We start from the raw sequence: 27,357 nt of genomic DNA, 5'->3' as shown, positions 1-27,357 counted from the left end.
TTCCTCTACCCTTTAGTCATTTCTTTTCCAAGCTGAAAAGTCCTAGTCTTTTTAATCTCTCCTTTTATGGAAGCTGTTTCTTATTTTTAATAATTTCTGTTCCCCTTTCTGTGTCTTTTTCCAAATCCAATATCTTTTTAAAAAAGGAGGGTGACCAGATGTGCATGCAGTATTCAAGATGTGGGCATACCATGACATTGTATAGAGGCAATATGATATTTTTGTCTTACTATCTCTTGCTTTCCTAATGATCCCAGTATTCTGTTAGCATTTAAGATTGCTACTGCACACTGAGCAGATGTTTTCAGGGAACTATCCACAAGGATTCCAAGATCTGTTTCTTGAGTTATTTTATTTCTGAGCTTTTTTTAGAATCCATCATTTTTGCATGTATAATTGGGATTATATTTTTACATGTGCATTATTTTGTATTTATCAACACTGAATTCCATCTGCTCTTTTGTTGCCCAGTCATTCAGTTTTGTGAGATCTCTTTGTAACTCTTTGCAATCAGCTTTCGAGTTAACTATTTTAAGTAATTTGGTATCTGCAAATTATCCATCTTATTGTTTACCCGTTCTCAAAATCATTTCTGAATAGGAAGAATATCAGTGGTCCAAATGCTGATCCCCTGGAGTACATCAATATTTATTCCTATTCTTTTTGTCCTGTATTTTAAGTGGAGTACAGTAGTCCCTCGAGTTATGAGGGTTACATTCTCATGCACCCTCGCGTAACTGGAATTTCATGTAAGTCAGGGGCAGCTATTTCCCCAGCAGAACGCACATTCTGCAGCCAGGGAAGCAGCAGGACCACCTGGAACTCCTTTTGAAAAGTAAGTCTGGGATTGGGGGTGGTGGGGGTGGTTGTGGAGGGTTAAGCCTGGCAGTGGGTTGGGGCCATGGAAGGCGAGGGTGTGTTAAGCCTGGGCTGGGTTAGGGTGGCAGTGGGGCTGGGAGTTGGAGTTGAGCTGGAGGTGCGCCTGGGGAGTTGAGGTGGGGGGGTTGAACCAGAGTGGGGTGGTGAGCTGGAGCCAGGCCCTGAGTGGTGAGCTGGGCCACAGGGGGGTTGAGTTGGGGCTATGCAGGGCTGTCGGGGTTTGAGCTAGGGCTGTAGGGAGTGGGATTTTGAGTTGTGCTTAATTAGCATTAATGTGAGCTAAGCGCAACTCGAAATCACTCATTTTGATGGTTTACTGTACCTGGCAAGGTTTTCATGATCATTTTAATGATCCTTCAGTTACTTGAATGATAAGTCTTTTGTTATCTCAGTCACTCTGCCTCCCTCTGTTTATAAATAAATTCACTGCCCCAAAGGCAAAGCTGGAAGCAGTACAAATGATTGCATTGAAGAGCTGCCTCTGGAGCTAGGACATGCACTTTAAGCAGAATTCAAGTACAAAATCTGGGGGCTCAAAACCCTCCCAGCCCCCTCTAAATTGTGCCCTTGGGAGCTCTTTCTCCAGGGCCATGTCTACACTGGCAAATTCATCCGGAAGAAGGTGGCTCTCTTCTGGAAGATCCCGGGAACATCTGCACACAAAAGGTGTTCTTACAGCAGGAATCTGGAAGAATGCAGTGTCTTTTCGGAGTCCATACTCTGCTCCCATTTGAGGAAGTGTGTCCTCCTCTGGAAGAATCTTCTGGAAGCAAGTACATGTAGGCACTCAGCAAGCCCCATTTCCTAAAGAATAGTCTGCCATGGTGGCAGCTGCAGGGAACATGGAGACGCTCTTCACAGCATCAGTGGAGCTCTGTGGTCCCGTGCTCCAGCCACCCTTAAAGTAACAGCGAGTTCCACAGACCCTATTGAACGAGTAGGGACATGTTAGGTGCCAACATGGCCTCACACCAACCCTTGGGGCAGACGCCTGTGGCCCTGCCCCATGAATAGCACACGGCAGCCCTGTAATGTGGAGGGACCATGCAGGGAGACGGTCATGGGCTCACAGCTCCCATCCGACGATCACCCCATTCATGGCACCCTCCGCATTGCGCAACCCCTGGCACTCTCAGCCTGTCACAGCAGCAGCAGTGCTAACCACCCCCTGATGCCGGGGGTTCCACGCAGCAGTGCTGCCCCAACATCAGGCCTGCCCGCATGCAATATGTAGCACCCACGGACAATGCTGTGTGCCTCATGTCTGCAGGGGGCGCTTCAGGAACTGACCAGCCACGCACAGCTCCCACGCCATGCAGGGACCCCCCATGTCCAGGCAAATCCTCCCCACCCACCAGTCCCTTCCCTGGAGGGGCACAGACCTCCATGCCCAGCTGCCCAACCAATGCACTGTCTTCCCCTATCCAGCCATCCATATAGCCGCACTACCTGAGGGCTGGGGGGCCCACCCTTTTCACCAGTGGAGGGATTGCTGCCCTCTCAACCTCCACTGGAGCCTGGGGTGCACCTGTTCAGGATGCACTCCCCCACAGACCCATGTCCACATCCCTGTCCTATGCTGTCCCCCAACATAGATGGGGCACCCCTGTGCATAGGTGGGAGAGAATGGCACTGCCCAACCATGGTGCACCTGCTTCAGCAACATCATTTCTTTCATACAAAGATCTATCTAAGTCATTTACATTACTCAGTGCCCCAAAAGGGATATCACAGCAATATATGTAAACCTCGCTCAAGGAGCCAGCAACCTCATTCCCAGGGAGGAGGGGCTGGCTGAGGGGAGGATGGATGGAGGAGAGGGTGCGGCAAGGCCGAGGTAGTGCAGCACCCAGTGGCCATGAGGAGCCAGCCGTGGATGCCCAGGGCCCACTCATGGGGCCTTGCGGATGAACCCCAGTGAGCAGGTGTCCCAAATGTGGAGCACTGTGAGGTCCATCCTTGGGCCCAGGGGCCACCTTGGGCTCCTCGTAAGCAGGTACGGCCTCAACCAGCCAGGCCTGGGGGAAGGGTCCCTCCATGTCCTCAATGAGATTCTGCAGGATGCAGCAGGCCAACATGATGTGTGGGACATCCCCCCACCCCCATGTTCACAAATGTCAGGAGGCTCCAAAATTGCACCTACAAGCAGGAAAAGGCACACTCCATGGGGTGAGTGCTTGGGCCAGGTGGCCATTGAAGAGCCCCTGGGAGGGCTTCGTGTGCCCAGGGTACGGCCGTTTCAGCCATGGCAGTGGGGGGCAGCCCGGGTCATCCACCACGTGCAGGGGAATGCTCACGTCCCCGAACACACATGCTGTGGGATGAAGGTCCCAGTTTCCATCCTGCAGTACAGGCTAGAGGTCTGGAACACAGCCCCTCATGGGCCAGGACTGGGATGTCCCCACAAATGTTCATAAAGCGGCCTCGATATGGTCCACCAGTGCCTGTAACACGATGGAGTGATAGACCATGCAGTTCACACAGCTGTTGGGGCCCACCCAGTCCAGGGCACAGATGGCAATATGCGTCATGTGGATCATGCCGAAGCAGTGAAGGAAGCCAAGGCCCGTGAACCCCTTGACCCCCTTGTCTAAGTTCGTGACACACAGCAGGCTCTGGGGCAGGGTGTGAGTGCTGGCTGCTGTCACCTGCTAGGAATGGAGTGCTCATGGCTGTCCCACCCCCTCTCTGCCCCATTACCCATGGGCCCTCCATGGACCCCTCCCCACCAGCAGGGAAGCCCCTCTGGCAGCAGACCTGACTCCGGCTGGGGTGGCATGGGCACCCAGGGCTGGGCCTCACTGCCCCCTTCCCTTCCTGATGCCAGCGCTGCAAGGCAGAGGGCCGTGCCTATGGTCACCTTGCTCACACTGAACTGCTGCCCCAAAGCCCAGTAGCTATGTGTAGTGGCAAGTCTCCAGATGGCAACGGCAACCTGCTTCTGCATGGTCACTGTGGGCTGCATGCAGGTATCCTAGTGATGGAGGCTGGGGACGAGGCATCTGCAGAGTTCCATGAAGGCGTTCCTCGTCATGCAGAAACCCCACAGCCAGCACGCATTGACCTACTCACGGAAGACTACCCAGTCCTACCAGGTGGAGCTGGACATGGGGCCGTGACCACACTGCTGGGCACAGGGAGGCCCGCTGGGGGCTTTGGTGCTGGCCTGGGGAGTACAAGAGCATTCATCAGCACCCAGAGCACATACACGATGGTGGTCAGGAGAGAGACCAGCAGGCAGGTTGGGGCGTACAGGCAGGCATGAGGAGGCTCGGGGTCCGTGCGTCTGGGGCCTGGGGCTCAGACATGTGCATGGCCTTGCTTTCCCTGCGCTGGGAAGACAGCTCTATTGATCTCCCTTGGAATGCACAGGGAGTGCGACTTGTAGCTGGCCTCAAGGCCACATGAGCACAGGGCTTCTTGGCATGTGCTGGAGCTGATAATGCCAGGGGGCCCTGTATGGGTGCACATGGTGTGATCCCCCTGGCAGGGCAAGGTGCATGTACAGCTGCTGTAATCCTGGCTCCCTGGGGCATGGGGATGAGAGCACATGGACAGTCAGGGCCACAGGCTACTCTGTACCATGCCTTCACAGCCAGCTACTCATGCCAAATATGGCCAGCAGCGAGCCAGCTGCCAACATGGCAGCAGCCAACCCAAGTGCAGAGATGCCCTGTCCAGCACCAGCGGGACCCACTATTCCCTGCCACTGGCTGCTTTAAATGCTGCAGGGATCCAGAAACTCTGTGGCGTGAAGTGGGGTGTGTGGAAGCTCTGAGCATGTGCGGCCCTGCCAGATACACCCTGGAGGCTTTTTCTTTCAAAAGAAGAAAAGCAGGGTAGACGCAGCTCTTTCAAGAGTAAACCCCATCTTCGAAAGAACCCTTCTTCCCATAAAAAAAGGGAAGACGGGTTCTTTCGAAGATGGCCTTTACTCTTGAAAGAGCTGCGTCTACACTGCTTTTCTTCTTTTGAACGCAGAATATGCAAATGAGGTGCCAGATATGTAAATATGCACCTCATTTGCATTTTTGATTTCCCGCATTTCAATGCCTCTTTCGTAAGTATAGATGTAGCCTTAGAATCCTCAGAGGAATGGAAAACATACATTATTAGAGGAGACTCTAGAGCTACGTCTCTATGGCCATGGCTGCACAAGCACCCTGCTTTTGAAAGAGAGTTGCCAACGAGCTATTTTGGCAGATGCTAATGAGGTGCTGCCCTGCATATGCAGCACCTCATTAGTATAATGGCAGCCGTGTGCATTTTGAAAGTGTCGCTTTCAAAATGCATGCTGCCAGTGTAGATGGAGGCCTTTCGAAAGGACCCCCGGACTTTGAAAGCCCCTTGTGCCCATGGGGTTTTAGGAAGAAGGGGCTGTCGAAATCCGGGGGGGTCCTTTCGAAAGGCCTCCATCTACACCAGCGGCATGCGTTTCCAAAGCTGCACTTTCAAAACACGTGTGGCCACCATTATGCTCATGAGGCACTGCATATGCATGGCAGCACCTCATTAGCATCTCCCTTTTGAATGGGGGTGGGGTGCTAGTGTAACCATGGCCTCTATGTCTACACTAGATGATTCTGTCTACAGAAATTACTATAGGAAAAGGTAGTCCAACAAAACTTCTGTTTACAGATTGTGTCTATGCATAAAAACGGATCATCTTTTGACCTGCTCTGTTGACAAAATGGTACCCTGGAGCATTTACACAGCAAGTTTGTCAAAGTTTTTGTTGACAAAACACATTTTCTGTGTAGATGCTCTGCATGTTTTGTTGACAAAACCCCAGTTTTGTCTACAAAACTCACTAGTGTAGATGCAGGCTGTGAGTCTGGGTATTCTGGAGCATTGCCTAGCAATTAATTTTGTAATCCCATTCTTTATAAATGATAAATAACTATTAAATAAAAGAACCACCACAAAGTATTTTCTTTGTTTCTTAATTGAGCAGCTTACAACTGCCATCACTCAAATTAACAAGTCTGCTTCTGTAAATCTTGGAAGACTGACTTGAAAATGAGTGATATTGACTATTAAACATTAGATTTAAAAAAATGTAAAATATTTGTTGTGGCAAAAGTGATTGGAGTACTGTTTTAGTTTCTTACTTAAAAACAAAACATCAGAATAGTTGAGTCTGCAAGGCTGTTAAGCCAACTTTTTCATTACCGATTTAGTATTGTATGATTAGATTTAGCCAAAGTACTTGAGTTTGTTAAAAAATTAAGTTGTGAACAATTTATTTTGTAAGAGAAGGCATACAAAAATATATGCTATCATTATCATGCAGATTTCAATAAAAGATAGTTTTTCAAATTATTACCATATGTGTGTAGGAGTTGCTTTGTTATTTCAAATACCAGAATAATTTGTTTCATATTTTTAGTTCTCCACTATTAAAGCATTCTCTTAGATTCAGTATTGCTTTTACTGTTGTTACAGATATAGTAAAGCAGTCTACAGTAAGAGAAATTTATCAGGTAATTGAAATTGCAGACTAAATGGAAAATATGCCAAATGAAGTAATGGTCTTTGCAGAATACTGTGTGGGTCCAGTATCTGTGGGGAAACTGCTATAAAACTATTACATACATCTTTAAACAATATTTTAAAAACCTGAGAAAATAAAGCAATGTAATTGGATGACTTACATTCCAAAAGAAAAATTAATACATCATAATTCACTTGCTACAACTCATTAGCTACATCCTTCTTGTTTATATGAATGTATCCACAAATGCACAAAAGGAATTAACAAGAAAGATGCTTAATAAGCTTTCATATAATTGTAGATATTTCAGTTTAAATATATATGAAACGGCATAGATTTTAGGACCCAGCAGGAATGTAAACCCATTTTAAAAGCAAAGGGAAAATATTGTTTGTTATGCTACTTTCTTAAAACAACACATTAGTTTCTGAGCTGTAGAAGCTTTAAAAGACTTACCAGCTGAAGAGCAGTTAATTAAAATGGACATTGTTTTATTTTTAAAGTTCAGATATTCAAAAGGTTAAGTGAGTTCTTAAGCTTGTGATTTTGTGTGTGTGTGAGTGTAAAAAATGACTTGGTTATGTGAGGGCAAACTGCATTTGCAAAGGCAAAGAGTCTATAAGTGACTGATTTGTGTGCACGACTGATTTGGTTTGGCTGATAAATTAGATGCCAATAAAACATATGATTGTCAAACATAAATGTTCCTAGTTACAGTTGCATTTTCTGAACTGTAGGGAGAACATATTTCAGGTCCTCAACTGGTTTATGTACTTAGTTTCATTGATAGTAATGGAATTGATTTAGAACATGAAGTTTTTTAGCCCTAGTCCTACTTAAGTAGTAGTCCTTATTATTTTACCCTTATTTTTCCCTTAAATAACTTCTTTCTTTACCCACAACCAAAAGTTAAAGAAAATGCGTACACTGGAAATTTGTAGTATGTGTAAATGCTTGGCCTTCAGTTAGGGCTTGTCTACACGACCACCTTCCTTCGAAGGAAAGATAATAATTAGAGTGTTGGGAGTTTACTAATGACGTGCTGCATATGCACGTCATTAAGCAAATTCCCACCCGCAGCAACTTCGAAGTTTAGAGAAATACAATTATATTTAGGTAACAATTTTTATAAATGCAGATTTTTTTTAATGGAAGGTAGATTGCAGTTGATTCTCAAATTGTTGTCAAATATATGATTTATGGTATTTCAGTCATTTCTTAGAAGTAATCTTACAGCATGTGTGAGTTATCAAATCTTCTAGGCAGGCCTAGATAGTACAGTGGGAAGATACAATAGCTTTGATCATAAGTGAAGCTTTACCCTCTGTCTGAAGTAACTTGTTTTGGTATTTTCATCAAATTTCCTCTAGCAGAAAATCATTGCAATATTTGATACCAATGACAATGTTTGTTTTGCAGAGGCCTTGGCTTCTATAAGGATATATTTCAGGCCAAGACTGGTGTGATTTATCATGATTTTTAAAAATATTGAACCTTAGAAATTCTGCATGTGAAACCGATTTAAAAGTATAATGGGCACTAGTTTATTATTGCCTCATGCTAACAGGATCACTTTACTGTTTTATTTATTATATGATGAGAAGTTCTCCATCCTACCTATAACAAACTTCAAGTTCATCAGAATTGGTGGCAGCTTTTCTTTAATTACCAGCGACTTACTAAATGCCTTTCAAAGATGTATTGTATAGTAAGTACATGGCTAGATAGAACAAAATACAGGCAAAATATTTGACACGCTGGTTGCAGAAAACAGCACAAGCAGGTATGGCTGCTCTGGAAGTGAGGAGAGGTTAAATGGTTCCTACCCAGGGCCACCTTGCCAATATCCATTGGACCGAGAACAGTGGAAGCAAGACCTCCTGGGGGCCACTGTGATCAGCATGGGAAGTTCCCCTCTATACAGCTCTTTGAGATTTGGATCTTGCCAGCTAGAAACTTATTAGAGGCTGACATTGTGTGATCAGTTATTTGCACTAAACTGTCTCATTTCATCATTTCTTTAGTCTTTTCATTTAACTAATCCCTCGATTAACTTAAGCCCACAGAAAAGATTTATATCAGACGAGGCCAAAATGAATATGATGTTTGCAAGCATCATATTGCCTTGTGTTGTCCTTTTCTGCTACTTTGCTTCTGTCATATGTGTTTAGTTTATAAGTTTTTTAGGTCAGTGTTTCTACAGTTCCTCAAATAGGGGTGTGGTCACATTTTTGGTTGGTCCCTGGACAATGTCATAATAAACATGATTAAACATAATAAAGATTTGGGTTGTTGGGGCAAATGATCTTGAAGATTGGTTTAAAATATCATTTATAAGGGCAGTTTGTTAGAAGCAGTGTCAGAGAGTTTCCTTATAGAGTTTTATAATTGGTGTGTGATTCTGCTTAATTTTTAATAATAACTTTTATTTCTTTTTATGCAGAGATTTGAAGGGTGTTATAGTTACTCTGAGTGACAGCGGGCACCTGCAGTGTTCCTACCTTGGTACCGATCCTTCTCTGTTCCAGGCTCCCAAAGTTGAATCTAGAGACATAAACTATGAAGAACTTGACAGAGAAATGAAAGAGCTTCAGAAAATCATCAAGGAGTCCACGAAAACACAAGGTACATCTATTCTTTATAAAGTTGGACATTACCGACACCACCCAACTTTTATATAGCACTTTTCAGTAGTCTTTGCTATACCTTGACCATACTTTACAGTGTGTAGGAAATAGAATATTTAATATATGCAGATCAAAGCATTAATTACAAATAAAAAAAACATAAAAAACCCAACCATGGACTGTGTGACTCCTGGACATATAGGGCATTTGTTTCTATCACACATGTTGGAATCTCTAGGAGGTCTATGTCATATCTCAGTTCATGCCTATCAGTGGTGTGCTTCATAGAAAAAAAAAACACCTAACAGTGGGTTTCATCTTTTATAAAAAAAAAAAAAAGCAAGAAAATTATGGTAATTTCACAAATACTGTCTAGTGCACATCTCAGGCTTCAGAAAGAACAAAAGAATTGTAAGTCCTCTTTTTTATAAGATGTAGTTTCTTTGTTAATTTCATGAAATTAACAAAGAATCAGTTGTGTTAAAGTAACATTTCTGTTGTTGCTTTCAAAATAAGAAATGCTTGAATCTGGTAAAGAAGTTATCAAATGTGTTGCATCATGCTAAAAAAGTGATAATTTTCAAACTGTGGAATATACATACACATCTAATTACTTGACCAAATGTAGTATAAATTATGGCACACCATTCGGAAACAGTTTTGTCCAAGACAATATTTTTAGTACCTACGTTTTTAAATTACTCAGTTATCTTGCCTGGAGAATCACAAGCATACAATTTTATTGGGAATTGTGAAAAGAATCTCAGCTAGACTTATGAAAGACATTATTTTAAACATCTTTCAGTGTCAGCCAGGGTCAGGTAAATGAATTCTTAACAATACAGTACAGAAACAGATCTCACAAAAAATAAGACAACATGGTAGACAAGCAGTGAATATAAGAAGTGTGCAATCAGAAGCCAAGGAAAATCAGAAATGAAACCAATCTTGCTCCCTCGTACAGTATATGCACATTACTAGATTCATGAGGCTGGTTCTACAAGTAATAAATTAAAGAAATTGAATCTATGAGAAACTTAGTCAATTGTATTTAGTTTATTACTGTTACTGTTGTGATAATTTGATCACTATCAAATTGTTCTGCTTTTCAGAAACTAATGAAACCAATAACTAGTTCATAAAGTTCCAATGCTTTAAAAGTTAAAATTTACTGTGATACAGCCTCAGAAGTGCCTGAACACTGGGACTAGGAATTTTTCTTTGGTCAGGCTGCCAATATGAAACCAAAGAAGGAAAGGAGAGAAAACAAACCTTGTGAGAGGGTCATTTTAACTGTACTTCGTGGTTAGATTTTTGTGTAACTTGCCTGAGTGCTTGTAGTTACAAGAATACAAACACCCAAATTAAGTAAGAAGACACAAACAGATCACAAGCTACCCATTAGTTCCTTTTCAAATATAAATTAATCAATAATTGCACATGCATGAAAACTTTACAACTTGGTAAATTTGCTGCAAATATCTGTTTTGTTTTTAATACATTAAAGCTAAATTTGAAAAATTTGGGTTTGTGTTTTTTCCTGCAAACTGTGCACCTTCATGCTCAAATAATGTCTCTTGAATTTTCACCTCCTTCTGGAGAAATGTATTAATGAGGTTTTGATCTTGTTTTAATTGCACATAGAGCTTCTCAGAAAATCCCTGATACAACAGAAGCCTTTCACTTGGGAACAAAGAAACGTCTTCTAGTTTTGCGTGCTTTGGGGTTGAATTTAGGGTTTGGTTTTTTTTTTGTGTCTTTGAAGAAAGTCTTAAAATAACTGTTAATCAGGGCTAGTTGAGTACCAAAGATGTTGGAACATAGGTAGTCATTCAGTTACTGTATACATAACCTTTAAACTAAAATGAATCATTAACTTTTCCATTCTGTGGTTTCATGTGTGAGAAATGATCTTGTGTTCTTTATTCCTTTAACTGTTGTGTTATGTATATACATCTGAATGGTTCAGATGATTGAGAACGGAGCCTTTCACATCTCAACCTCCAATTGAATTGAGCCCAGGTGAAAGTGACCAAAAGTTGGTACCATCTGACAGCTGTTCGATGTTCTAATGTAATGTCTAGTTTCTAGTGCATAGGGAACCATATAATAAAATTCTCACCATCAGAATTGGCAATAAGAAGAATGATTTTTAGGAATCTTGGCAGAAAGAATAGAGATACTAAGTGTACTGTTCTCTTATGCATAGAGAACATACTTGAGTTTTGCTTGTAGAAGAGGCTGTGTCTACACTAGCCTAAAACTTCAAAATGGCCATGCAAATGGCCATTTCGAAGATTACTAATGAAGCACTGAAATACATATTCAGTGCCTCATTAGCATGCAGGCAGCCGCTGCACTTTGAAATTGCTGTGGCTCGCTGCCATGCGGCTCATCCAGATGAAGGTCCTTTTCGAAAGGGCCCCAGGAGCTTCGAGACCTCTTATTCCTATCAGCAGATAGGAATAAGGGGTTTCAAAGTTGGTGGGGTCCTTTCGAAAAGGACCCCTGTCTGGACGAGCCATGCGGCAGCGAGCCATGGCAATTTCGAAGTGCCGCAGCCACCCACATGCTAATTAGGCACTGAATATGAATTTCAGCGCCTGATTAGTAATCTTCGACACGGCCATTTGCATGGCCATTTCAAAGTTTTGGGCTAGTGTAGATGTAGCCAGAGAGTTAGGAAACTTCTTAGGTGCTATCTTTTCCCCCTTAGATGAAAATGGATGTGAATGTATGTTCACCATTGTCTCTAAAAATTAATGTGAAAATTGAATTGACACTTCTCCCCCAAAATCTCAAGGCTATCTCTAGGCTATCTTGTCAATGAAATGGATCAGGTGGCTACATTAACTTTGGAGTACCTTTTGAAATATTTATAGACTCTGGCTAAGTCTACGCTAGCCGCCCCTTCGAACAAGGGATGCTAATGAGACATGTTGGAATCTGCTAATAAGGTGCTGCTATGAATATGCATATAAATATGCATCATTAGCATAATGGCAGCCACGGCAATTCGAAAGTGCTGCTTTTGAATCACATGCCATTTGTGTAGACGGTGGCCTTTCGAAAGGACCACACTGTCTTTTAAAGCCCCTTATTCCTATTTGGTTTTAGGAATAAGGGGCTTTTGAAGGCTGAGGGGTTCCTTTCGAAACACCCCCGTCTACACGGGTGAGCCGTGATTCAAAAGCAGCACTTTCGAATTGCCGCAGCTGCCATTACACTAATGAGGTGCTGCATATTCATGGGAGCGCCTCATTAGCATGTCCCAAAGTGTCTCATTAGCATTCCACTTTCGAAAGGCAGGGACTAGTGTAGACATAGCCTCTGTGTTTATAGAGCTTTTGCAGGATCATGGAGGTTCTGATAGAGACCCATAATTGAGGTTATATTATTTTTTTCTCTATTATGTGAAGGTTTCATTTTGTTGTTATTTAGGAAAGTACGCATTTTTAAAAGGAAAACAGACTTACTGTGAGGGAATAAACTAATACTGTATTGAGAAAGGTGTAAGTAAATACTGTAAAAAGTTAGGCATTAGAATTCCTGTCTCACCTTTTTAAAGATTCTACAACTTAAAATGCCTTCTTTTAAATCTAAAAAAACTTTCTATGCATGTTAATCTGTTTACAATTTCATACATTTTTATTACTACATCCTCTATGCAAATATTGGCACACAGGGCAGAAACTAGTCTGTTGCATTCCTCTTTGTCATTTGCTGCGTCTTCTATCTTCTCTCTGGTACTGTGATTAGAGTATTTTGCCCTCCTTGCTTAAATTTTGTGTTGTGCACTGTCACTTCCTCACATCTGGTTCGAAGCTAACTCCGATGAGATGATTCCAGTCATGGAAAAGAAGCGCGCTGCACTCCTGGAGTACAAATGCTCACCGAGCCAGAGTACCCAGCAAGCACTTAGAGAGGCCAGAAGAACTGTACAGCAGACAGCCAGGAGCTGTGCCCACAACCACTGGCTCCAGCTATGCAGCAGCATCCAGACCTGTGCCGACTTTTCAACTGACAGCTTCATGTGGGAGTCTGTGTGTGGTGATCTGGAATGCATACCTCAGATAAGTCCAGTGCTTCCTTCAGATTCTGGTGGAAATGATCATAGTTAGTGATCTCTCCGTTCGTAATGAAGTTTTACAACCAATGCACTAAATCTTTCCTAGGGACTTATTTTTGAAGATGTCTAGTTTTGCCTTATGTTTTGGTGGGTCTTCAACACTGAGGTTTGTTTGAACTGAAAATTTTGTTGTTTGTTCCAATGGTATGTATCCCACCAGGGGCTGGACCTAGTTGACAACTGTACCAAAATGGTAATAGACTCATGAATAATGCATGAGCATGCTCTATAAAAGCAGGGCAACGCAGCCCATTCTGCGGCCCTTTACAGGAAGGCGTGGTTCTATAGAACGTCCGCCAGTCCCCAGGCTAGCTCTTTGGAGCGAAGAGAGAAGAACTGAAGACTGCCACCTGTTCTGAGGCGCAAGATTTCCCACCACCTGTGCTCCAGCGGTGGCAGCGGCGACAGAGCTAACATCAAGCAGTGTCCCTGCGTGGAAGCGGGTCGGCTGTTGAACTGGCCTGCACCAGTGCAGGTACTGCGCGGCCAGCTTAGCGGAACCCAGGGCCCGCCACCACACCAACCAGCGGCTGCTTCACCGGACTCGACACACCCACCAGACTCGACACACCCACTGGACCAGACGTATCCTCACCAGCAGGCCTGCACCTCTGAGCAGAGCTGCAGCTAAACCACCACAGTCCATTCAGTGGCCAAGGGACCCCTAGTAGGGGAGTAGGGCTGATCCCCCTACTGTGCACCTGCCTGGCAGGGCAGGTGTAGCACCCAGAGGCCTAACCTCGGGTCGGGCCTTCCTGGCCTCTGACTGGATTTTAATCTAAAAAAGACATTTATCATAATTATTTATAATCTTAATTGTTATTGTTATAACTTGTTATCCTAGACAGTAGTAGTAGTAGTAGGCATCCTTCAGTCTGCATAGACTATGCATTGCGCCCTTTAAAGCTTCTATTGAGGACTTCATTTACAGCGTCTACTGTGACTATGAAGACCCACACGAGAGTGACAGTCCTTGCTGCATCTCTTGCAGATGTAGTGGGTGTCTGGCAAGTCCTTATTGTGCTTTCTGTGCGCTCGCTTCTCCTCTGCTAGCTGTCTGATCCTCATCTCGCCCTTCTGAAGGCCCTTGTGTAACCCCTGCCTCCATCTGCTGTGGTCATCTGCTAGTTCTTCCCAGTTGTCCAGCTCGATATCTACCTCTCTGAGGTCTCTCTTGCAGACATCTTTGTAGCGCAACTGGGGGGCGTCCGGGAGGTCTTTTGCCAGAGGCTAGCTCACCATACAGGATGTCTTTTGGAATTCTTCCATCACTCATCCTGTGGACGTGGCCAAGCCAGTGGAGTTGACGCTGCCTGAGGAGGGTGTGCATAATGGGATTTCAGCTTGCTCAAGGACAGCGTTGTTGGTCACTCTGTCCTTCCATGATATTCCAAGGATGCGCCTGAGGCAGCGCAAGTGGAAGATGTTCAGCCTCTTTTCCTGAACCAAGTCTTGCTGCCATAAAGGAGGGTGCTGAGGATGCAGGCTCTGTAGACCTGCATTTTGGTGTGAGTGTACAGCTTGTTGTTATTCTACACTCTCTTGCTGAGTCTGGACAGAGTTGTGGCCGCTTTTCCAATCCTCCTATTTAGCTCAGTGTCCAATGACAGGGTGTCAGTGATGGTGGACCCAAGGTAAACGAACTTGTGGATGACCTCTAACGTATAGTTGTCGATACTGATTGATGGGGATTCAGCAACATCCTGACCGAGTCCATTTGTCTTCTTTAGGCTGATGGTAAGCCCAAAGTCCTTGTGCACTTTGGAGAACTGATCCAGCAGTTTTTGAAGCTGGTCTTCTGTGTGAGACACTACAGCAGCATTGTCTGCAAACAGCATGTCTCTGATGAGGACTTCTCGCACCTTAGACTTAGCTTTCAGCCTTGCAAGGTTGAACAGTTTCCCATCAGATCTTGTGTGCAGCAAGATGCCCTCTGTTGAAGATCCAAAGGCATGCTTCAGGAGGAGTGCGAAGAAGATCCCGAACAATGTCGGAGCAAGCACGCATCCTTGTTTGATGCCGCTCCTGATTCTGAAAGCATCCGATAATGCGCCGTCATATTGGATGGTTCCTCTCATGTCTTCATGGAACGACTGGATCATCTTGAGTAACCGTGGAGGACAACCTATCTTGTGGAGCAGTTTGAACAGACCATCCCTGCTGACCAAGTCAAAGGCCTTGGTCAGGTCAATGAAGGCTATGTAGAGTGGCTTTCTCTGCTCCCTGCACTTCTCCTGCAGCTGCCTGAGAGAGAAGACCATGTCAATGGTAGACCTCTCTGCGCGGAATCCGCACTGCAATTCGGGGTACACCCTCACAGCAATCTTCTGGAGTCTGCCAAGGATGACGCGAGCGAACAGTTTACCAGTGACGCTTAGGAGGGAGATTCCACGGTAGTTGTTGCAGTCGCTTCTGTCTCCTTTGTTCTTATACAACGTTACAATGTTAGCGTCGCGCATATCCTGTGGAACCTCACCCTCTTTCCAGCACAGGCACAGTAGCTCATGTAGGGGTTCCAGGAGTGTGTCCACGGCACATTTGTTTACCTCTGGTGGTATACCATCCTGGCCAGGGGCCTTTCCTGCTGCAATGCTGTCGATGGCTCTCTTCAGTTCATCCACAGTCGGTTCTTGATCCAGTTCGTCCATTACTAGTAGGAGCTCGACGGCATCGAGGGCTGCGTCAACCACAACGTTCTCGCGTGAGTACAGCTCGGAGTAGTGCTCAACCCAGCGCTCCATCTGTTTGGCTTTGTCAGTGATGACTTCACCAGGTTTGGATTTCAGAGGTGCCATCTTGTTCTGGGTGGGTCCTAATGCCTTCCTCATACCCTCGTACATTCCTCTGAGATTACCAAAGTCCTCCTGCAGGAGCTGTCACTGGGCCTCCATGGTGGGCACGGGTGGGCTCAGCTGGGCTGGGAAAGGCTGGGCAGCACTTGGCTCGTGTGGAGGGAGGGGCCCTTTAAAGGGAGCGGCTGGCTGTGGCCCCAGAAGGGCTTGTTGGCCATGGGACCCTGTCTGCGGTGTTTCCTGCCTCCCTGCTTTCGAAAGAGTGTTTGGAGCCATGTGGATGCTCTCTTTCGAAAGTTCTGCAGCGGCACTTCGAAAGAATGGATTGAAATGCTGATCCGATAATGGCGGCAGGTGATCCCTTTTGACGGCCAATATTTCGACCACCGAACTTCAATTTTTGCCCTTTCTAAAGGGCGCTTACCTGTAGACCCAGCTTTGATGTTTGAAACATTGTTCTTCTGTTCCAGTAAAGAACTTTAAAAGGTTTTTTTGCCTCCAACCTCACATTTTCAGGCTGCTGATTTCCAGAAATGAACTTTCACTAGAAATGGTCATGAAGAATGAGAGTTTGGCAGTGTTTCTATTTCTTTCTGTAATTCAGGTTCTGGTTGTATAACTTGTGAGTATCTTACAAGGATAAGTGGATAACCTTGCACTCAACCCGACACATTTTATTCAGGCTTAGGACAGTTGGTGTACTGTACATAGCACATTTAAAATATTTGGAAAATAGAGTTACTACCTATCTTTATCATTAATGGTGATCTCTGAAAGCCTTTGGATGTTATTTTGATAAACTCAACATAGGTTTCCTTTTTATTTTTAAAACACAGTGTAGCCCCCATGCGTAGGAGAAACTGTACAAAGATACATCCTAGTTACATATCACTACTAAGCTCAAAAAATGGTCTATGTATGCTGTGTAAATAATTTGATAATTATGTTTTCACTTTTGACATTAGAATTTGTGTGCACAATACATTTTATATGTTTTTATATGCTTCTTTGCAGAAAGACAGTCTTCATTACCATAGATATATTAGCAAAGTATATTTGAAGTCTTTACTTTCATTATGATCTTTGAGGATCAGAGTTAATGTGGTTATTGAAATATCTCTTATGAAATGCATCTAAATTCTTTACTATCCATGAACCAGGAAATAAGAAAATGTATTAAAGAGGTCCAAGAGGAAATAAATAGATGCTGAAATGAATCTTAGAAAACTGTAAAGTTTATTTGGTGGTAGACTCGGGGGCAGTTAATAAATACAGATTTTTGGTTAAAGGCCTTGTTTCTTTTATCCCAAAATACTTGAATATTTTCCTGTGAACTTCAAGCACTGTTGTTTAGTGGACGGGAACAACTGGCTCTCTGAGGAGCACTGCCAGGGCAGTCTTGTGATCTTCAAACATGTAACCTTCATAGACCTCCTCTTGGTTGGGAAGAAATGCGCTTGGGATGCCTCTGTAGTCCACGTTTTTGGTAATGAGTTTTTTTGCTGCAGATTCTGCTTTGGGAGCATTTTAATTAAAAAAAATATATATGTGCGCTTTGTCCCAGGTTTGTGCATTCACTATAGAAATTGCTTTTAGGAGTACAACTGCTCACACAGTCTGTTAGAATAGTCTGTTTTTCTTTTTTTTTTTCCTTGCAGATATTTTGCCCAAATCTGAAAAAAACTGTGATGGTTTGAGAATCACATCAGAAGTTTCATCTGACTTGGATGCAATATCTGTAAGTTTATAAATAGGGAAGTGTTAAAAAACCAGTTTGGGACCGTATTCTACTCTGTTACATCCCTGAAACCATAATTTATGGTAGTGGTTTTATTGCAGTAATGTAATGACTGAGAAGTGAATTTGATCAGTAGAATAATTTGTACGACTTTAGCTCAGATACCTAGGGAATATCCAGTCACGCAAATATGGACAAGGAAATCACCTTGCTTCAGGCATTAAAAGTACATTCAGAATAAGATAATAATAGTGCTTTAGAAATTTAGAGCTCTGTACAGATTTTAATCTTCACAATTCTCCATCCGTAATAGATGGGTAAGTGTTGCTCCTGCTTTACAAATGGGAAAATTGAGAAAGAAATATGGTAGTTGTTGTAGGTAAAGTGAGTTCAACTACTTACTAATATTTGAAAAACTAAACCATATTGTAAACTATATAAAAATCACAATATTAAACTATTTGCAATTTTTGATAGTATGTTTGAAAAACATAAGCTCCACTTGGAGTACAAGGGTTTAAGTAGTAGTTTAAAAGCCATGCATTTTGTCTTATGGTATGAAACTAAGTAGATTATAACTGGGGTCACTTGATGACCTAGTTGGTGTGTTTACATTGCACTGTACGGTGGGGGGTTCTCCTTATAAGTCCAGGTTAGTTCCTAAATAACGTGACTTATAGTGAAGTGACTTATGAAGAGGAATTAATATCCATAAGAAGTAATTCAATTAGCTTGAGATATGTTCCCAACACATACAGTTCACACGTGTGGTACATATAATGTACCTATAACCCACAAAAGACAATACCATAAATAGAAATAGAATAGAAATAAATACATAGAATAAATAGATATTCTATTTTTATGTAAAATAGAATAAATAGAAAATAGAAAAAGATAAGCCAGCCTGCCGGCTCCCCACTGGCTTCCTACAGTTCCCCAGCAGCTCCCCTGGCTCCCTGCCGGCTCCCTGTAGCTCCCCACCAATCCACCATGACTTCAGGGCTCACTTCCAGGGCCCTTGCATTACAATGCCTGCCACTCAGCCACCTCAAAACTGCACTGTGTTCCTGGCTTTTGGTCCCTTGTCTCTAAATAACATAAGCGATGATCAGTGCGACTTATAATGAATCTGCTTTTCTGAATTACTTAATGACTTATATGCGAAACTACTTGTAGAGTACAGACTTATAATGAGGAGACACTGTACCAGTAGTAGTCTAATACAGTTGCAGAGAAATCACACAAGGGAGTAATGTGGAATCTAATTTCACCATTCATTTGTATCACATGACCAGTGCTAAAGCTCAGAAGCTACTGCAGGGGCCATAGTCTTGCTCTTCCAAATGTGGTTCTACTCTGACCAATGACTACAGGATGTAAAAAAATGTTCTACTTGATAAGTCTGAGTTCTGTATGAATTCATTCTGGGTTGTAACTACCAGAGCTTTTTACTACTGCTAGGGGAGAGAGAGATCTGGGTTCTGTTCTGGTTTTCACAACATTGACACAAATATTAACTACATTTCAATTGCCAAATTATTTCCTCTATTACACCATGATCTCCAACGATCTCCATTGTTCTCAGATGTAAAGGATGGCAGAATAGGAAAATTGTGAGACCATGCAAATGTAACTTAGGGCAGAACTGGATCTGCAGAATCTTTATTGCTGGTGATAATTGGTTAGCGAGAGAGAACATACATTTGAGTCAGCTTTACTTATGCACAAATAATATTTTATCCAGGGATTATTAAAAGAAAATAAACATGAAGCCTAACAATGTCATTTTATATTAATGACCTACTTTTCACACGTATTTAGTACTGGTAGCTCCCACTGAATGCAGTGGAAGCCACGGTTGCTCAGCACTCCCCATTCCTGCTGCCCTCCCCCAGAAAGTCATCAGGCAAAGCAACTGTGGCACTTTGCAGGGTGGGAACACACTAGTCCTACCAGAATACCTGTAAGTCATCATTATTTATAGATGGGAATTTGCTGATCATAAGAAGTTTTCCTCACAAATCAATCAATAGGCTCCATAGACAGAAATCCAAATATCTGGGAAGCAACGTTTGGCCCATTTTGTGTAACAGCCCAATTCAGATCTAGAACATGTGGCAAGGGGTCTTAGAAACTATTCATATTCCACAATTATTCTACTTATTGCAAATCTGATTTTTCAAATCCCAACACTGGAAGAGGAAGCAAGGATATTTCTCAGGGCATCATCTGCATCCAAGGCAGGATATCAGGAATGAAACTAGATAGGATGTAGTGTAAATGTATGGTTGGGTACAAGCTGGTGCTCTTTTAAATGTGAATAGCATGTTGGAGTATAACAGTATGGACATGTCACTGTGAATACTGGGCTGTTGGCCACTAGCCTTAGCTGGAAGATGATTTCCCCTTGGGACTGTGGGGTGTTAGGAGGTGCAATAGCTAAACATCTCCCCTGTGTTGAACATTAGATACAGCAGGAAAATCACAATGCTACTGCACACCTAGTAAGCTAATACAGGTTGAACATCTCTAGTCTGGCCTTCTCTGGTCTGGTAACATCCAAGGTCTTGCATGATTTTAGTTAGTCGCATGTTCACTTATCATGGTTGTTGCCAGGTTTCCTGTGGACCCATAAAGTTTGTTTACAGCCACCAGGCCTGACTCTCAGTGTTCTGTGCTGTTGTTTAGCTCTAATTTACCCTAAATGTCTTGTGAAACCCAGTAAGCAATGGAATGTTGGTAATGCTGCTAGACAATATTGACCTCCCATGGTTTGGCAAATTCCCTCATTTGGCACTGGTCAGGTCCCAAGGATGCTTGACTAGAGAGGTTCAACCTTTACCTATCCCCCAGTATATTAGGGTACTGAATGTGGCCTCTGATTTATGAATGTGACCTTTAAGTCTGATTTATAATATCATATTTGGACATGTATGACAAACTGGTATGTTCAGCTACTGAATAGAGTATGGTGTGTCCCCCCATTTAAGCATAATCCATGTAGGAAAGGTGTCCTAGACAATCTTTGTCATATAGTGACAACTGAGGGGATAGAACATGACTGCCAACATTTTAGTATTTTTTATTACTTTGTAGTGTACAAAAATATGAAGTTGTTTCACTACCACATTCTTCTCTGCCATTTCAGTTACATTAGGTTATTGTTGTTCTGCCTTTGCAATCTTCTCATGAGAGTTCATCAGGCCATATGCAAAATCTGCTCGCCTCCCTTTTGAGATGACGTCATTGCAAGAAACTAAAGAAAATCTTGTTATAAGTCTAAAAAGAAAAGTGAATAAATAAATATGATTTACCCCATACAAAAGGACATGTACAATTTTGAAAGGCTGGCCTTGTAATATCAATTTGAATAGCATTTCAAACAGCTTGTAGTCAGGATACACTGGTTACTTTGGGTTGCATGCTTTTTTGTAGATTTGCATGAATTGATACTTTTTTATGTTGAATAACAGATGGTAAGACTCATGAATAGGCTTTGAAGAGTGGTATTTATGGGAAGAAATTGAATATGTACATGTGTCAACAAGCCTTTTTGGCTGTAGAGGGATTGATTACGCAGGGTCTGCACCAATGTATATGGATCCTTATTGAATAAAATACTACTGGTAACTTTTATCTGCATTCCCACAGATATGAATGAGGTATTGAAGAATGCTGCCAAATATAACTTTTTATTTACTTTTTATAATTAAAAGAAGGAGTAAGGAAAACAGAAACACTCTTCATCTTGGCAAATTTCTCAGTTTATATTACATAATCTGTCTTGTATAGCATGCAATTCCCCAAAATACAGTTAAAACCACTTCAGATGCATAGCATGCTAATGAATGTGAGCTTGTGTAACTGACAGATCTTTAAAGACTAACACAATGATTTATTCAGTAACAGAGAGTAAGCCGTGCTAGTCTATACACTATCGAAACAAAAAGCAGTCAAATAGCACTTTAAAGACTAGCAAAATAGTTTATTAGGTGAGCTTTCGTGGGACAGACCCACTTCTTCAGACCATAGCCAGACCAGAACAGACTGGTCTGGCTATGGTCTGAAGAAGTGGGTCTGTCCCACGAAAGCTCACCTAATAAACTATTTTGCTAGTCTTTAAAGTGCTACTTGACTGCTTTTTGTTTGATAATGATTTATTCAGTGATGAGCTTTCCTGGGACAGATCCACTTCATCAAATGAATCTCATTTCCAATACAGACTAACATTTACAAGTATAGAGGACCAAAAAATAATTGCAATAAAAACTGACAAATTAAGTAGGATTGAAGGATGGGGGTGAGGGGTGGGGGGATGTTAATTCTCCTTTCTGAGATAATTATGAGCATCAAAGGAAGGGAAGCAGTCCTTGTAATGTGTGAGATAATTGATGTTTCTGTTCATACCACGTGTTAATGTGTCGAATTTGAATATGAACTCCAATTCACAAATTTCTCCCTGTAGCCTGTTTTTAAATTATCTGTGCTCTAGGACACACATTCTCGGGTCTTTAGCAGAATGGCCCACTCCACTGAAGTGTTCACTGACCAGCTTATGTATATGAGTTTCTTGATGTCTGCTCTGTGTCCATTTATTCTTTGGTGAAAGGTTTTACCCAGTCTGTCTGTTCTTTGATGCTCATAATTATCTCAGACAGGACAATAAACATCCCCCCACCCCTCACCCCCATCCTTCAATCCTATTTGATTTGTCAGTTTTTATTGCATTTTTTTTGGTCATCTGTACTTACAAATATCAGTCTGTGTTGGAAATGAGATTGATATGATGAAGTTGATCTGTCCCAGGAAAGGTCATCATGAAATAAATCATTTTGTTAGTGTAGGAGTCCGAGGACGCCCAGCCCTTGGCCTAGGACGGGCGGCAACCACAAGAAGGTTATAACACTGTTGTAATACAATATAGGCCCAGCCCTCAGTCTAGGGCGGGCAGCAGTTCACAGTTGTAACACAATCCCGGCTCAGCCCTCAGTTCAGGGCAGGCAGCAGCACATGGGTTTGAGCACAGGCCCAGCCCTCAGTTTGGGGTGGGGCAACAGCACAAGGGTTTGAGCACAGGCCCAGCACGGGCTGGCCCTGTCAAGGAGGGGTGGGTAGGGGGTCGCAGGCCCTCCCACTCCACTGCGACCCGGCCCGGGGCCCTGGGGGTCACTCACACGCGACCACGGCAGTGGGGATCCAGGCTGCAACACACTGCCATGGGTTCGGGAGCGTCGTTCCCCGGGCCACTTCCTACCTCTGCCTCCACTGGGGGAAGGTCCCAGTCCATATGGTCAGGGGGTCCCGTGAGGTTGGTCTCCTCCAAATCGTCCACCTTCGGGGGCTCTGGCCAGTCGCTCATGTCGATGTCATTGGGATAGTCTGGCGGCGGTAGCACGGTGAGCTCAAGGCGATCCTGGGCCTGGGGGCTGCAGCGGTCCGACGGGACTCTGGGGCAGGCCGCTCCTGGGGCCTCATGGTCGCTCACCCTTGCCGGTCTGGCCGCGTCCGGGGCTTCCTCCAAGGCGGGGGGGTCTCTGCCGGCGTGAGGGTCCTGGCAGGTCTGGGAAGTCCGGGTAGTCCCCCTGGGGCATCTGGATCCATGGTTGTTCGGGGCCGCTGGGGGCTTGCTCCTCCGGCCTGGCCGGGCAGCGACAGGCCCTCTGCCCTTGGCGCCAGGGAGCTCATGCAGGCGCCTCCTCCCTGCCCGGAGGCCCAGGCTTTAATGGATCCCGAGCCCTGCCCTTGGCCCTTCTAGCCCTGGGCCCCGCCCTCTGAGGGGCGGGCCTCTGGTGTTCTGGCTCCGGGCCCGCCCACCAGGGGCTCTGCGCAGCCTCCTCTGCCTCTGAGTCAGCAGGAGGCCATACTGACTCACTACAGTTAGTCTTTAAAGTGCTACATTTCTGCTGGTTTGCAGACTAACACAGCTACCTCTCTGTTACTTATTTGACAGAGATCTTGTTGTATTTGAAGCGAAGATGTGAATATATTGCAAAATGTTTTGGTTAATAGTTCTAATTAAAATAAGTGTATTTCTCTATCTTACCCGTGGAAATGGAGTGAAATTGAGCAAAGGGAAATTCTAATGTGAGTTTCTGTCATAATTTCCTACTGGTGGGCTCTGTTAAAGTATGCTAGTAGTCTGAAGAGAAACTGTTAACTGTATGAAGAGAAACAGTAAAAAGCCCCATTACATGGATCATTTGAAACTATACTGTGGAGAGCATTTGCAGATACCCGGCAGGGAGTGATCCGGCTTTGGCAGGGAGATTGGCAAGGTGGTGTGATGGGCCTTTGCCATTCCAACTTTTGTGATGCTGGAGTGCAGTTTGAAATACACATAAAGGAATCAGTCATCTTGTATTGTTGTTGTGTTCCACCCTACTAAAATCTTTTGTGGCCAGTTTTATTTTTCCGCTAAAACTTAGTGTATAAACCTCTCAGAACATGCACAATACTGTGCCAAAATATCTGTTACCTAGTCATCTCTGGACATGTATTGCTACAAAACTGTATTTACTGGGATTATGTGCTATTTGCAAAATTTAAATGGAATTTCATTGTGATACTTTCCTTTAGAAGTACAAAGGTCATACTCATTATCAAAAAATGTTTTATACAAGGGGTGAAAATGCATTAAGGATCTATATGGGAAGATAAAAAGGAGCCTATCAAAGTAAAGCACCTTTTAAAGCATTGCATCCAGAGAGATGTCCATTGTGGGGTGTGTGTGTGTGTGTGTGTGTGTGTTTAATTATGCACATGCAATAGACACACTGCTAGTGAATCCCAGTGCTTACATTGGGAAGGGAAGGAGTACGGGACTGTAGCAAACAATGTATTTTGTTTATGCTGGCAGAAAGCATTGTTTTACTTTATGCTTTTCTATGGTAAAAATTATCTTCTGAAAATTATCTCATTATACTGGTGTAATTGCTTTTACAGTACAATTCACTTTTCTAAGGGTAAGGGTGTGTGTGTGTGTGTGTGTGTGTGTGTGAGAAAATATTGTTCCATAGGGTTGAGCTAATTATTTCTATGAAAATTATGGTTCATTGAATTAGAAATAAGAAACACCAATAAAAAAGCCTCGTACACACTAATATGAAATTTGGGACATATACAGTATGCTTTTTGAGTATAAGATTGTGTGTGGTAAGTATGCTATGGTGTGGGTGTACGTATTGTATAAAAGCAGATTGAAAGTTGCCTCTCCTTATTGATAACCTAGGAGTTCCCACAATTTGAATGAACTCATTGCAGAAGGAACCTTACAAGACAAAATAGTTCAAATGCACTCTGTTCAAATATATATAAAAAGGTGTGTTAAGTTTTTATGCACAAAGGCTATGTCTATACTACACCACAGTTTTGGAAGAACCTCTTTCGAAGTGCACTTTTCTAAATAGCATACCAACACACACAAAGCCATGATCCCCTATTTCGAAAGAGTGGCCCAGCGTTGTGAAAGGGAAATACTACACAGCCACGGACACTATTTCAAAATCACGGGCCAGGAAACACCATGGACTGAATTGCATGGCTGCCAGGCCCTTCTAGGGCCTGCAGCTAGCCGCTCACTTAAAGGGCCCGTCCCAACATGCACACCCGGCACATGCTGTGGGCTGCAAGACTTACCACAGCACTGCAGACCCTGTGCCGGCACCAGCACAGTCCAGCTCTTCATAGTGTGGGCACCAGGTGGGAGGTGCCCCTGAGTGGCTGGCAGTGTCTCGGCTGTGGCAGCATTCTGGCGATGCAACCTGGGTCTGGAGGAGGACCTCCTCTTCCTCCCAGAGGCTGACGAGGTGTTTGAGTGCTTGCTTGGACCAGGAGGGGCTCTTTCTGGCTCTCCTCTGGCATGGCTCCTGGGAGCCCTGGAAGGACTCACCAGGGGGTCCCTGTGGGGCATGGGGCTCCTGGCTGCTTGCCATTGGCATGGGGGAGTTGCAGTCTCTTCCCTGTTGTCAGCGGGAGGGTGTGCGGCCGAGAGCTCCAGCTCTCCCTGGTGCTAGCATGCTCTTAGCTTCCTGCCATGGGTTGCTAGGTGTGTATTTCCTTAAATGTGGCTGGCAGTGACCACAGAGGCCTAGCTGGGGTGACTAGAGTGTCTCCGCGCACCTGTTGGCCGCCACCATGGTGGACGGCTATTTCGAAAGAGAGGAATGCAGGGCATGTACACACCTCCTATTTCAAAGTTACACTTTGAAATAGGGTACGATTCCCAGTACGGGAATGGAAGAACAACTTCGAAATGTGGCCCCATTGTTTCGATCCCAATTTCGAAGTAGCACATGATGTGTGTAGATGCTCTGCAGGCTTTTTGAAAGGAGACCTTATTTCGAAGTTATTTTGTAAATAAAGTGCTAGTGTAGACATGACCAAAAAGTTCATGACGATGGCTTATTCTTTTTGTGGGCAGTTTTTTAAACAGGAATTTAGTCTGTTCTAAAAAAAAGAGACCCTGAAATCTATTTTGTGTATTTCAATGTATCACTGGAGTGGTAAGTTCTTTACAGTTAACTCCCTACTAAGTTTGGTGGTGGTGGGAGGATAATATTGCATGCATTGTGTTCACTCATTCATGTGTGATACTGCATTTGCTGTTTTCATCTTTTTCTTCACAGCAAGCCATTGACAGTGAGGTGAGAGCAGAGGCTGTTCCTTCAGTCACAGTAAAGGTATTGTGCTTAGCTCAAATTTAACACTTAATCAGTTGCAACACATTTCAGCAAACCTCTTTTGCTTATGTCATAGAAACGAGAATTGAGCCTGAAATGCCATATATATTTACAGTTTGTCTCCTTTTTTGGTGTGCAAAGGGAACTTTTTTCTTAATTTCTTGCCAAAATTTTAGAGTGATTAGAAGGTATTACACAGTATGGCTTCTGTTTGTTTTAAAGGAAAAGTTGGATAAAACATGAAGATACTTTGGAGTGGAAAGTAGTTTTTGGAGTATTTTATAGTGGATACTTGACAGTGTGCTCTGTAGTTAAGAATCTAAAGCTCTCCTGTTTTTAGTTATGGAAGAATGAAAATAAATAAGCTACAACAAAATTATTTCAGAGTTTTAATTGGGAACAATATAGTGATAGTCCTAAATGACTATGTCTACTTTTGAAGAAAAGATGTGTGTGTGTGTGCGCGCGCACGCGCACACACAATTATATAATACATTTCCTCTGAGCTTGAAGTAAAATTGATAGTAATTTAACTTCCAAACATGTCACAATAGCTTCTACGATTATTAGCAAAGCAAAGTGAAAGCTTTGATTTCTCTTATCTCTGCCCACTCTATTGCTCTCCAGACTACTGAGAAGCACAGAGACTGATGGGAACAAGTCTGATTAAGTAGCACCTTATACCATAAGTCAGTGATTTTTATAGAGTAAGAAATCTGAGTTCCCATAAAGGATATTTTAAGCATCTAATTCAAAACACAATACACTTCTCAACAAACTATCTTAATATTAGCAAGACGAGAAAGTTGTGGGTGATGGGAAAAAACCCACTGTCACCACAAATTTTATGGTCTCAGTAATTTCTGCTGAAATAATCTTTAACTTCTAAATTTTTACATACATAAATTGTCCATTTCCCCCATATTCCTCCATGGGGAGTGTTGCCATTGAGTTTAGTTTAGCCAGGATTTCACCCAAAATTGTTGTAATGTAAACTGTTAGAAAACTGTCTCCATC

At 43.3% G+C, this 27,357-nt stretch overlaps 1 protein-coding gene across 9 annotated transcripts in view; it reads left to right on the top strand.

The window, feature by feature from the left end:
* Window positions 1-27,357, top strand: part of BBS9 (Bardet-Biedl syndrome 9) — a 547,267-nt gene that overhangs the window by 95,967 nt on the left and 423,943 nt on the right. For all 9 annotated transcript variants that reach the window (XM_074988121.1, XM_074988123.1, XM_074988125.1 and 6 more), the window contains 3 exons: window positions 8,817-8,998; window positions 17,580-17,659; window positions 26,287-26,340. In XM_074988121.1, coding sequence (XP_074844222.1) covers window positions 8,817-8,998; window positions 17,580-17,659; window positions 26,287-26,340 — 316 coding nt within the window. The remainder of the gene's footprint in view (window positions 1-8,816; window positions 8,999-17,579; window positions 17,660-26,286; window positions 26,341-27,357) is intronic.

This window comes from Carettochelys insculpta, chromosome 2 (assembly GCF_033958435.1).
Source record: "Carettochelys insculpta isolate YL-2023 chromosome 2, ASM3395843v1, whole genome shotgun sequence".
Taxonomy (NCBI): Eukaryota; Metazoa; Chordata; order Testudines; family Carettochelyidae; genus Carettochelys; species Carettochelys insculpta.
The sequence above is the reverse complement of the archived record's forward strand: the minus strand, read 5'-3'. Positions and strand labels throughout refer to the sequence as shown.